The sequence below is a fragment of the Culex pipiens genome, chromosome 2 (genome assembly GCF_016801865.2).
Source record: "Culex pipiens pallens isolate TS chromosome 2, TS_CPP_V2, whole genome shotgun sequence".
In the NCBI taxonomy this organism is placed as follows: domain Eukaryota; kingdom Metazoa; phylum Arthropoda; class Insecta; order Diptera; family Culicidae; genus Culex; species Culex pipiens.
The window spans coordinates 75,891,964-75,906,058 of NC_068938.1; the positions used below are offsets into that span (position 1 = coordinate 75,891,964).

General features: G+C 32.9%; 1 protein-coding gene across 1 annotated transcript in view; it reads left to right on the forward strand.

The window, feature by feature from the left end:
* Positions 1-14,095, forward strand: part of LOC120425208 (protein madd-4) — a 475,137-nt gene that overhangs the window by 372,664 nt on the left and 88,378 nt on the right. The window contains 1 exon segment of the mRNA XM_052707974.1: positions 5,447-5,566. Coding sequence (XP_052563934.1) covers positions 5,447-5,566 — 120 coding nt within the window.

Sequence of the window (14,095 nt, forward strand, 5' to 3'; positions counted from 1 at the left end):
AGTGACCGAATACATCAAAAGAATATTTTTTCTAAAATAAATATATAAATGAACTTGGCCATCGAAAGCGCTGAGTCCCATTGTTTGCCTATGTTTTTGTTTATTCACGGACACATGAGAAAGATTAACGTTTAAAAACATTTAAAAAAATACTTGCAGCAAGATAATCTGTAGATATAACTTACTGAGGATCTGAGTGTCTATCGGAATCCATGTTTAGACAGTTAATTAAATCCACTCCACAGTTCACCACACTTAAATTAGTATATCCCGTGTCCCTACAATGACACTGACACAAAAATTGATAAGTATCGTTGAATTTCCGCATGCTGAAATATTAAAAATTCAAGTTTCTCGAAAAACATAGGCTCTCTAAGTACGCCAACGTGTTCAAATGCTCAAATTGCGCTGTCCTATTCCCAAAAACAACTAGGTCAGTCCAAAAATGTTATTGCTTTTAAATTATTGCCTACTCCCTCTCAAATCTCTCCACGGCACACAGATTTGAAAAAGCACTCCAATTTGCGGTAGAAACTCCGATCATTCACCGCTCTGCTCCACTTGTCATCATGGTTGGAAAAATTAATGGCGAATAAATCCGTCGAAAAGGTAGCGCGATAAGTGGCCGCTTTTTTTTCCTACCAGTGCGAGTTGGAGTCAATTCCGGACCGGTGGAGCCAGGTTCAGGATAGACATCACTCTGGTGTTTGCGGGTGATGCCAAGCAATTTTATGCAAATTCCACTTATAAGAGCTCGGAAATTAGGACTCTCTGTGCACTGGATGGCCCCTCCAAGTGGGCGTTGGTTGATGCTGGGGAGGATTTCGAGGGAAATATTTCTCCTCCGATGAACCGTCAACCATCATCGTCGTCGTCGTCGTTATCCTTAAGAGTCTTCTCGGATCAAGCTCCTGGCCATACTACTTGGGAAAATGAAGACCGATTACGGGGTTCTCGTGACCGCATTAAGGCAGGGCGAGGAGATCTTGGGACGATTTTCCAGCAGTAACGATGTAATCGGATATGAATATTTCATTGGGATTTATTAGCCCAAACGATGATGCTAATCTGGTAAATTTGACAGCGTCGTTATTGTGGGTGGTCTGATTTACAGCTTTGCAAAGGGGGTATGGTGAATTGGCCGACGACAGGGCTCCTGATTACCTAGGAGGAACAGCACCTGCATTGAAAATCAGCAGCAGAAATTTGAAGCAGACAACACGTAGTCAAAAAAAGTCAAGTGGTTGAGTCCTGAACGAGCCAACCACTGTCATAATTAAATTTGAAATCTTCAAAGTATAAATGCTCAAATTGTTCACAAAATGCCATTTTTTTTAGAAAGTACTCAAATTTATATTATTTTCAATATGGGATATATACGAAGCAAAATTTTATATGCTTTTTCACTTCATCAGATTTTTTTTGGAAAACACTAAAATTTTCAAAATTTGCAATATGCGTATTTAACGAATTGAAATTTGTTATGCATTATCATATTATTAATGTTTTTTTAATGCTAATATTTTCTCAAAATAACGTATTTTTTTCGAAAGTACTAAAATTTTCTTTATTGCAATATGGGTATGAAACGAAAAGAAATTTGATATCAATTTTATTAGAGATTTTATTTGATAATACACTAAAATTTTCACAAAAAAATGTTTCTTTCGAAAAAACACAAATTTTCAAAATTTGCAAAGGACAAGACATTTTGAATGCATTACTACTTTATTTTTTTTTTAAATAACTAAAATTTTCACTAAACATCGCCTTTTTTTAAATACTGTTGCGAACGTCGGGAGATCAGGGCGGACACCGATTTCGTGAGCGGGAAAACTCAATAAAACACCAAATTTTCCATAGCTACAAAACTGTAATTTTATTGCAGTCGTTATTCAACATATAGTTCACAATAACACAAATTACTTACGACTTTGGTGTCCGCACTACCGCTCGTTGCAAACTGTCGTCTACTTCTGATTGTTCTTGAGCAGTAGCACGGACACAAGTCGCAAGCACATACAATAGAACGAAAACACGACGATCTTGAGCAGCAGTGTCCGAGGGGTGCGACACTTGCGTTTTTGTCGCAACACTTCCCCCCGTAACACTCCTGCTTTGTCCAAGCTGGAGTTTTACAAAAACTCTGGAGCATTCTAGAACTGCTGCGATTGCTTCTTGATACTGCTGCGACTTACTAGCGATCGGTTTAGATCGGCTGGACCGAACCTCCATTTTGCCGCCCTTCAGCTACGTTAGCATCATCCGCAATCTACTTTGCCGTGCCGCAATCCGCTAGCTGCTGATCGTGGACGCTGCCTCAAACCTCTTCGTGGGTTCGCTTCTGTGTGTGGTCGTGGCTGACGTTGAGCTGATGAATGGAGACGACCTTGGTGACGTGCAGCTCCTGCCCGTTGAACCATACTGGACGCTTCCTCCACTGCCATCGCTCTCACTTCTGCTGACCCACTGCACTGCTGCTCTGCACCGATCGAACAGATTCTCGGTCGCCACTCCGCCGCGCATCGGTTCGCTGCTGGCCATGGTTCCGGTTCTTCAACTTTGGCAGACTCTGTCAAAGTCTTTTGTAGTGTTGCGAACGTCGGGAGATCAGGGCGGACACCGATTTCGTGAGCGGGAAAACTCAATAAAACACCAAATTTTCCATCGTTACAAAACTGTAATTTTATTGCAGTCGTTATTCAACATATAGTTCACAATAACACAAATTACTTACGACTTTGGTGTCCGCACTACCGCTCGTTGCAAACTGTCGTCTACTTCTGATTGTTCTTGAGCAGTAGCACGGACACAAGTCGCAAGCACATACAATAGAACGAAAACACGACGATCTTGAGCAGCAGTGTCCGAGGGGTGCGACACTTGCGTTTTTGTCGCAACAAATACCAAAATTTCTATAATTTGCAATATGTATGGGTATCAAACGAAATCAAATTTAACAAAATACTAAACTTGAACTTGTATGTTTGAAGCGTGCAAAATTTCGCTTCATTTGATATTGCACATTTTGAACATTTCAAAATTTTCGAAAAAATACGTAAAATTTTGTGAAAAAAAGTTAGTAGTACTTTCAGTGAATATGATTTTGTTTGGAAAATTTAAATTTTACAAAACTCTAATGAAGCCTAAAATCTGACCAAATATCGCTTCGTTTGATACCAATATTGCTCATTTTGAAAATTTTAATATTTTCGAAAGAATGCGGCATTTTTTAAAATATTTAAGTATTTAAAAAAAACTCTATAGCATTTTTTTTTATTGAGTGCTATCGGTAAATATCGAATTTTGTGAAAATTTTAGTATTTTCCATAAAAACACATTAAAAAGGTAAAAAAGCATGCAAAGTTTTGAAAATTTTAGCATTTTTGAAATAGTACGGTATTTTGTGAAAATTATAGTATTTCAAGAAACTCTTATGAAGCGAAAAAGCATACAAAATTGCAAATATTAAAAATTATAGTATTTTCTAAATATACGGTATTTTGAGAACAATATTGAGCATTTATAATTTGAAAAGTACTGAATTTCCAAAAAACTATATTCTGGGTGAAGCATTAAAAAATCGAAAATCGAAAAAGAGTCTGGGTTCGTGTGATTTCGTGTGAGTTGGCGTATAATAACAATGTATATTTTTTGTAAGTTGGTTTTGAGTTTTATTTTTTATTTTAGGTGAATAGTTTTTATTTTTAATTTATGGTATTTTGATCATAAAGTTAAAACAAAAATTTAGGTTGGAAAAGAACCATCAAACTTCAACAAGTTAAATAAAAAAAAATAGAACTTTGGAAATTTGAAAAAAAAATCTTTTCGTAGAAATGTTGACCTACGCTCCCAAGTGACATTTTTTTCCAGGAGTTCTACAAGAGCTCTTCAAGATAGCTACAGCATAGCAGTTTGGACCGCGGTAGGATAAAACTCTCTTCAAGTACTCTTCCAAACTCCTGAAGAAGTTTTGAAGAGAATTTTATCCCACCGCGGTCCAAACTGCTATGCTGTAGCTATCTTGAAGAGCTCTTGTAGAACTCCTGGAAAAAAATGTTACTTGGGCTAACAAACCAAATGAAGCACGCGGACCGGAAACTCAATTAGGTTGGGTAAAATTTCAATCAACTTAAATGATTTTACCCGTCTGGATCTGCTGAACAAAGCTAGAGTTGTCTAAAAATGTGATAACATTTTATTTATTATTTTAATTATTTTTGCACTATTTCACAGTGAGAGCCATCTTCTTTTTCAAAAATATTTGTGGAAAAGTTAGAAAATAATTAAGATTGTTTTTTTTTTTGCAGATTTCCAAGTCACCCTCACCCATGTACATACACCCAAAATGGGCATGAGTGACTTCAGTAGCTGGGAGAAAAAATCTCTTATATTTCTACCTTGCCAGCCCCAATCACACACACGTGTGTTGATTGAGGAAATATGTGAGCGCGTGTGTGAGAGTACATGCAGAGATCAGCATGGACACATGCTCGATGGTGGTGGCGAACTTGCCCCAGGACCGTTGAACGTGGAAAAAAAGCTTGGCTCTGAATAATTGAACGATTTTATTGATTGCTGATGTTCTTTCCCAGAACTTTTTTTTCAGATGAAGGATTTTTTTCTGAGTGGCTCTAGGTTTTATGTGGTTTTTCAGCAATTCATATTTTAATTGAAAACGATTTTTGTGAAATAAAAATATTTTTTTGTAAAAGACCCTTTTCTAACTCATCATGTACCATAATAGCACGAAATGATAAGTTAAGAAGGTTTACACTTCATCACCGAAGCCACTGCATCACCATCAGCTGATTTGATAAAGCACATCTCATCGTTCAAGTGGGAACTCAAGCGGAAATCAAGCTGCTTTTGCTGCTGCAGTTGACACTACAAAGCGTCACTGTTGTGATTTGTTGACACATTTTGGTTTCAAACCAAACTGTTTTTAAATTCTTTTAAATCTACAACTTCACATTACATTGTTTTTCTCAGATAAAAACTTGACAAGCTTAAAGTACTAAATGCGAAAAGAAAGCACAATTGCAACCACATGCAATGTCAGTCCTTTGAAGGGAAAGTGTGCTCACTCACAAGACATCATCTGGGCCAATCAGCCAATCGAAAGGACCCTCGAAAACGGACGGAGAGTGTCATCGATGTTTGATAAGCCTCCCTCGTCGTTCCACCTCAAAGCTGCATATGAAGCGAGCTTTCGTTGGGCGTAAAGGCGCACTATTGACACTCCCCGGACATATCAAGATTTCCACTTAACCGCCCTACGAATGATGACGGTGTGTGAAATCACAACAAGCTGTCACCGGCTGACAAATCATATCACCAGCATCCGATCAGCTTCTGTTCTATTCTGAGAACTTTACTACGATGTGCCAAATGTCCAGTAATAGAAATGTCTAACCCGCTTTTGTTCTCTATTGTCTATTTTCAGTGTTTGGTATTAACATTCGCAAGGGCAACCCACAAAGATATCAAAAGTTTAAATGAAACACTGAGCAGTTGGAACCCGTCCGACACCGACCCGGAAGATGAGGATGACGAGGAGGTTCAGGTAAACAACGTGGAAGAACTAATGGATATGCTAAAAAAAGAAGAGCAATTGGTCGAAAACATAAGAAAGTAACTAGTTACAGGTTTGCAAGTATTCTTTGTAATATTTGTGTGAATATTTCCATTCTTCAAATATGAGCAGTTTAATTGAATTGTGCAGTGCTAAGAACAATTTAAGGTAAACAAACTACCTTAAAACATATTTTTTTAAGTTTTTCAATTATTTTAAATAGGAGCAGTTTTATTTTAATTTTACATTTTAAACAGAAAATGTTTATTTATTTAGTGTGGCTTTCACTCTACTTTATGGTAAGTGAAACCAAATGTTTTTGATATTGTTTTGTTTTCAACATTTCAAACTGGTGCATAAGGGTCTAACTAATAAAAAATATCTTTGAAGAGTGACTACAGAGTGACATAGCGGCTATAAGTAAAAATATAAATTTTATCTCAATTTCAGAACTATTCTAAGAAACCAATAGCTAACAATTGATGCCTATTTAAAGCTAATATAAAAGCAGGAATATAATTTTAAGTCCAAAGTTGAGCTATAAATAACTTAAAAGTTGTGTACAGTTACTCAAAATTTGTATTCTTAACACATCCGAATAACATTTACACATGTTTAAATAATTTAAAGTATTTTTGTCAAACAAAATAAAAATGTTGCGTTACTAAGTGTCTGTATTTCAGATAATGACAATATTAAATTTTATATCTACCCAGCATTGCATATGAGCAATTCTCTACGAAATCGGTCTTTTTTCTTCAATTTTAATTTTTGTATTTTTTAATCCGGCTGAAACTTTTTTGGTGCCTTCGGTATGCCCAAAGAAGCCATTTTGCATCATTAGTTTGTCCATATAATTTTCCATACAAATTCGGCAGCTGTCCATACAAAAATGATGTATGAAAATTTTAAAATCTGTATCTTTTGAAGGAATTTTTTGATCGATTTGGTGTCTTCGGCAAAGTTGTAGGTATGGATACGGACTACACTGGAAAAAATAATACACGGTAAAAAAAAATTTGGTTATTTTTTTTATTTAACTTTTTATCACTAAAACTTGATTTACAAAAAAACACTATTTTTAATTTTTTTTATTTTTTGATATGTTTTAGAAGACATAAAATGCCAACTTTTCAGAAATTTCCAGGTTGTGCAAAAAATCACTGACCGAGTTATGAATTTTTTAATCAATACTGATTTTTTCAAAAAATCGAAATTTTGGTCGTAAAAATTTTTCAACTTCATTTTTCGATGTAAAATCAAATTTGCAATCAAAAAGTACTTTACTAAAATTTTGATAAAGTGCACCGTTTTCAAGTTATAGCCATATTTAAGTGACTTTTTTGAAAATAGTCGCAGTTTTTCATTTTTTTAAATTAGTGCACATGTTTGCCCAGTTTTGAAAAAAATATTTTTGAAAAGCTGAGAAAATTCTCTATATTTTGCTTATTCGGACTATGTTGATACGACCTTTAGTTGCTGAGATATTGCAATGCAAAGGTTTAAAAACAGGAAAATTGATGTTTTCTAAGTTTCACCCAAACAACCCACCATTTTCTATCGTCAATATCTCAGCAACTAATGGTCCGATTTTCAATGTTAATATATGAAACAATTGTGAAATTTTCCGATCTTTTCGAAAAAAATATTTTTGGAATTTTCAAATCAAGACAAACATTTTAAAAGGGCGTAATATTGAATGTTTGGCCTTTGTGAAATGTTAGTCTTGATTTGAAAATTCCAAAAATATTTTTTTCGAAGAGATCGGAAAATTTCACAAATGTTTCATATATTAACATTGAAAATCGGACCATTAGTTGCTGAGATATTGACGATAGAAAATGGTGGGTTGTTTGGGTGAAACTTAGAAAACATCAATTTTCCTGTTTTTAAACCTTTGCATTGCAATATCTCAGCAACTAAAGGTCGTATCAACAAAGTCCAAATAAGCAAAATATAGAGAATTTTCTCAGCTTTTCAAAAATATTTTTTTCAAAACTGGGCAAACATGTGCACTAATTTAAAAAAATGAAAAACTGCGACTATTTTCAAAAAAGTCACTTAAATATGGCTATAACTTGAAAACGGTGCACTTTATCAAAATTTCAGTAAAGTACTTTTTGATTGCAAATTTGATTTTACATCGAAAAATGAAGTTGAAAAATTTTTACGACCAAAATTTCGATTTTTTGAAAAAATCAGTATTGATTAAAAAATTTATAACTCGGTCAGTGATTTTTTGCACAACCTGGAAATTTCTGAAAAGTTGGCATTTTATGCCTTCTAAAACATATCAAAAAATAAAAAAAATTAAAAATAGTGTTTTTTTGTAAATCAAGTTTTAGTGATAAAAAGTTAAATAAAAAAATCACCAAATTTTTTTTACCGTGTATTATTTTTTTCCAGTGTAGTCCGTATCCATACCTACAACTTTGCCGAAGACACCAAATCGATCAAAAAATTCCTTCAAAAGATACAGATTTTTGAATTTTCATACATCATTTTTGTATGGACAGCTGCCGAATTTGTATGGAAAATTATATGGACAAACTAATGATGCAAAATGGCTTCTTTGGGCATACCGAAGGCACCAAAAAAGTTTCAGTCGGATTAAAAAATACAAAAAAAATCGAATGACCGAAATCCTAGAGAACTGCTCATATATTTTATTTGAAGTTAAATAAAAATAGTAATTTTCAATAATTTTTTACTACGCAAATTAATAATTTTATTTGAAATTCATTAATTTTATTTTGGCTGAATTTAAACTATTTTTTATCATTGATAGAGTGGTAAATTTATTGTTATGATAGGTATCAAACATTTTGTAAAGCCTACATATAAAAAAAAAAGGGAATTTAAGTCAATTTTGGTATCTTGGTGAAATTTAATATATTTATAAATTGAACGAAAAAAAATTCTCATTTTCACGCAAATTATGTTAACACTTGAAGCCCCAACGGGGTCGAAAAGTTGAAAATGCAGCTTCACCGACTTGGACCGGTTGGAAATGCCTTTTTTTTATTGTAACTAAGGGTAGAAGCATCTGTTTTGTTGCAGACGATTCTTGACATCCTTCCTTCCAGATCAAATGCAACAAGAATCATCTAAATCGGTGGAGTTTTCGTCGAAATACCCGTGCCGAAATACCCGTGGCCCCGTGTGTGCTACAAGTGTTGAGAGATGTTTACCCTTTTATTTGATTAACTTTCATGATTATAATTTACATACATTGGACCAACGTAAATTTTATTTTAAGTTTTTCTCTCCCTTTCCCTTCATAATCTCCTTTAAAATTTAGAGTATAGAAACGTTACATTTGAAAAACTTGTGCCATATTTTTTTTTTCATTTAAAATCAAATATGCATTCAAACCCGATTTGAAAAAGACGTTAAGCTTTAGAAAAATAATATTTTCATAAATTTTTTGAATACTTGCAAGACCGTTTTGTGTTTACTACTTGTTTTTATTTATTATTTCTCCTTCCTCAACCTTGATCTGAGTCGAGGAATTGAAACTTAAAGTACAATTCTAGAGTTTTTTATAGTCTTTCATAAGTTCAAATACTTGAGATTTTTTTACCAGATTATATTAGAAATTTAATACTCATAGAAGTATATAGTTTAATTTTTATGCCATAACGAACCAGTTAGGAAATATATTAAAAATGGGATATTGATTTACTTCTGCAATTAAGAAGAACTGTTCTTCAAGCAAATGAAAGCTGAATCTATACAAAAATGATTCAGAAAAGTTTATATTAAGAGACAGGATAGTATTATAAAACTATCATCGAATGAAGCTAGTAAACACTCAAAGACTTAAACTCTCCGATCTAAAAAAATATCAACAAAAATCAATGTTAAACTAATTTTGAATCTTCATAAAGCATTGAAAGGAAAAGCTGTTTTTTAAGACATTCTTTGGAATCATATCAACCCAAAGATTGTCTTATAAAATCAAAATCACTTGTATTATGTTAGTTTGCCAATGTTTGAAACAAAATTTTATTATTATAGAGTGAACTTTGGTCATGTTTTAAACTACTTTAACTTTTTTATTCGAGAATGCAGTGATGTATGCAGTAATGTTTTAACCAGACTTGTAGCTATTTTAAAGCTAATGATTCCATTTTATGGATGAAAACAATAAAATAATGTCTAAATAACTTGAACAACTTCAATGATATCGATACACTCTCAGCATAGGATCAGCGATGGTAGAATCATCATCAAAAGAAAATCTTTGAAAGTTTATCAAGAGAAAAAAAACCCGAAGGGAACATTGTTCTCCTTACACACGTACGAAAGATCGGTAAAAGGAATCTAAAAAAAATCATCATCTTGATTTTTCGGCGGACAAGGAAATTCACAAAAAAATATAAACGAATTGATTTTCTTGGAGAAGTTTGGGAGCGATTTTCTTTTACGTGATTTACCTCTTCTCTCTTCTGCGGGTGAAGAATGCTCGCAAGCGAAAATATTTTTTTGTGATTATTCTATCCCTCCGTAGGATTGCAAAACAAATATTTGCATAACAATTTCCCAGAATATGCTGGAATTTAATGAACTCTAACTTAAATGCCAATCGTTTGAAAATTTACCCAATCTTACCCCTTAGAGGGGATGATATTATACAGTTGCCAAAATGACAGGATTTATTCTAGGAATGTGATTTTTTCAGCAAAGTTTACTTAAGCATTTCCTACACAACTCTTTAAAAACTATTAAGTTTCTATGAGAAGAAGTTGAGAAATTGCAGGTACCATAACTATGACGATTGAATTCGGAGTTTTGAGAAAAAGAACATTTTGTGAAGTTTACTTAAGGATTAACAGTCAAGACCCGAAGAAAAAAATTTCCCTGTACAACCCGAAGCCTGCAAAATGCGTTACAGTAAATTTTCGCAGGCTTGGGAAATATGCAAAATAGCACCAAACTTCAATGTTTTATAGTGTTTTACAATGGTCAGAATGTCTACTTTAAGGAAAAAATATGCAAATTAGTGGATTTTTGGGAGGGGCTCGGGGGTGGAGGGGCTGAACGAAAAAATATCCGAGCAAAATGCGTTACAGTAAATTTGTAAAATTTATATCTTATGCAAAACATGACCAAAACTCAAAGTTTTATAGTGCTTTGGAAAGGTCTTCACATGAACTTTATGTTAAAAATATAAGAAGACTACGTTTTCCATAAAGTTTTACTAAAAAAGTTAAGTAAACATTTATTGTTCTATATACTAATATCAGTAAGAGAATAAAAACATGACTTTTCATTAGAAACGTAATCATGCGACATATCTAACTTCTCCAAATTTCATGAATAGTCATTCTGCAACAAAATTGAACCGATTCAGCTGAACCGGTTCACCCAACCGGTTCAATAGTTGTACCGGTTGAACATTTCTGGCACAAAATGAATCATGTGACATGTCTAACTCTTTCAAATTGCCTGAAAAGTAATTCTGTAACAAAATTGAACCGATTCAGCAGAACCGGTTCATCCAACCGGTTCGATAGTTGTACCGGTCAGGCCTGCAAAATGTTTCCAACCCAGCGTACTCATGAAGCGAACCAAAATGTCAGTTCACTGCTAGCATCTGAATGTAAGCCTACTGTGTCCGTTCAACCACTGCCGCCTGACTCGTGCCGGTCGGCTGCTGGAGAATGAGAGACGTAAAAAAATGAGCTACACTCACTCAATTCGTGTCGTATGACTGACTCGTAAAATCCTCTCTAAACACTATTTTGACTATTTTTAAACAATTGAATGGTTCTAAACTGTGCAAAACACTTAGGGACCATCCATAAACCACGTGGACACTTTAGGGGGGGGGGGGGGGGGGGGTATGGCGATTGTCCACGCTCCATACAAAAAAGATTTTTTTTGTATGGACAATTGTCCACGAAGGGGGGGGGGGGGGGTTCGAGATTCACAAAAAAGTGTCCACGTGGTTTATGGATGGTCCCTTAAAACAACCATGACTTATATTCAAAATTACATTTCCACGCATAAATACCAACTTTTTGTGTAAAAACTTGTTTCTTTATGTGTGTGCGTGCAACGTCGAATGAGCGTTGGTCGACTACTGCCTCGCATTGCAGCTGCTCAGTGAGCTAGGGCACTCACGACTGAGTCGGGTTTGTTTATGTCACGGTTTTGCGGTTCAGTGAATGGATCTGAAAAAATCGTGTATGCGTCGCCGATTTTCGCGTCAGGACCCCTGACATTTTCAGCTCTGGTACCGGTTGAACATTTCTGGCACAAAATGTAGCATGCGACATATCTAACTCTTTCAAATTGCCTGAAAAGTCATTCTGTAACAAAATTGAACCAATTCAGCTGAAACGGTTCATCCAACCGGTTCAATAGTTGTACCGGTTGAACATTTCTGGCACAAAATGTATCATGCGACATATCTAACTCTTTCAAATTGCCTGAAAAGTCATTCTGTAACAAAATTGAACCGATTCAACTGAAACGGTTCACCCAACCGGTTCAATAGTTGTACCGGTTGAACATTTCTGGCAAAAAATGTATTATGTGACATATCTAACTCTTTCAAATTGCCTGAAAAGTCATTCTGTAACAAAATTGAACCGATTCAGCAGAACCGGTTCATCCAACCGATTCAATAGTTGTACCGGTTGAACATTTCTGGCACAAAATGTATCATGCGACATGTCTAACTCTTTCAAATTGCCTGAAAAGTCATTCTGTAGCAAAATTGAATCGATTCAGCTGAACCGGTTAATCCAACCGGTTCAATAGTTGTACCGGTTAAATATTTCTGGCACAAAATGTAGCATGCGACATATCTTACTCTTTCAAATTGCCTGAAAAGTCATTCTGTAACAAAATTGAACCGATTCAACTGAAACGGTTCACCCAACCGGTTCAATAGTTGTACCGGTTGAACATTTCTGGCAAAAAATGTATTATGTGACATATCTAACTCTTTCAAATTGCCTGAAAAGTCATTCTGTAACAAAATTGAACCGATTCAGCAGAACCGGTTCATCCAACCGATTCAATAGTTGTACCGGTTGAACATTTCTGGCACAAAATGTATCATGCGACATGTCTAACTCTTTCAAATTGCCTGAAAAGTCATTCTGTAGCAAAATTGAATCGATTCAGCTGAACCGGTTAATCCAACCGGTTCAATAGTTGTACCGGTTAAATATTTCTGGCACAAAATGTAGCATGCGACATATCTTACTCTTTCAAATTGCCTGAAAAGTCATTCTGTAACAAAATTGAACCGATTCAGCAGAACCGGTTCATCCAACCGGTTCGATAGTTGTACCGGTTGAACATTTCTGGCACAACAAGTATCATGCGACATATCTAAATCTTTCAAATTGCCTAAAAAGTCATTCTGTAACAAAATTGAACCGATTCGGCTGAACCGGTTCATCTAACCTGTTGAAAAGTGATGCTTCCTTAAATTCTTTATTTTTTTAAATTCTTTATATTCTTAAAATTCTTAAAATTCTTAAAATTCTTAAAATTCTTAAAATTCTTAAAATTCTTAAAATTCTTAAAATTCTTAAAATTCTTAAAATTCTTAAAATTCTTAAAATTCTTAAAATTCTTAAAATTCTTAAAATTCTTAAAATTCTTAAAATTCTTAAAATTCTTAAAATTCTTAAAATTCTTAAAATTCTTAAAATTCTTAAAATTCTTAAAATTCTTAAAATTCTTAAAATTTTTAAAATTCTTAAAATTCTTAAAATTCTTAAAATTCTTAAAATTCTTAAAATTCTTAAAATTCTTAAAATTCTTAAAATTCTTAAAATTCTTAAAATTCTTAAAATTCTTAAAATTCTTAAAATTCTTAAAATTCTTAAAATTCTTAAAATTCTTAAAATTCTTAAAATTCTTAAAATTCTTAAAATTCTTAAAATTCTTAAAATTCTTAAAATTCTTAAAATTCTTAAAATTCTTAAAATTCTTAAAATTCTTAAATTCTTAAAATTCTTAAAATTCTTAAAATTCTTAAAATTCTTAAAATTCTTAAAATTCTTAAAATTCTTAAAATTCTTAAAATTCTTAAAATTCTTAAAATTCTTAAAATTCTTAAAATTCTTAAAATTCTTAAAATTCTTAAAATTCTTAAAATTCTTAAAATTCTTAAAATTCTTAAAATTCTTAAAATTCTTAAAATTCTTAAAATTCTTAAAATTCTTAAAATTCTTAAAATTCTTAAAATTCTTAAAATTCTTAAAATTCTTAAAATTCTTAAAATTCTTAAAATTCTTAAAATTCTTAAAATTCTTAAAATTCTTAAAATTCTTAAATTCTTAAAATTCTTAAATTCTTAAAATTCTTAAAATTCTTAAAATTCTTAAAATTCTTAAAATTCTTAAAATTCTTAAAATTCTTAAAATTCTTAAAATTCTTAAAATTCTTAAAATTCTTAAAATTCTTAAAATTCTTAAAATTCTTAAAATTCTTAAAATTCTTAAAATTCTTAAAATTCTTAAAATTCTTAAAATTCTTAAAATTCTTAAAATT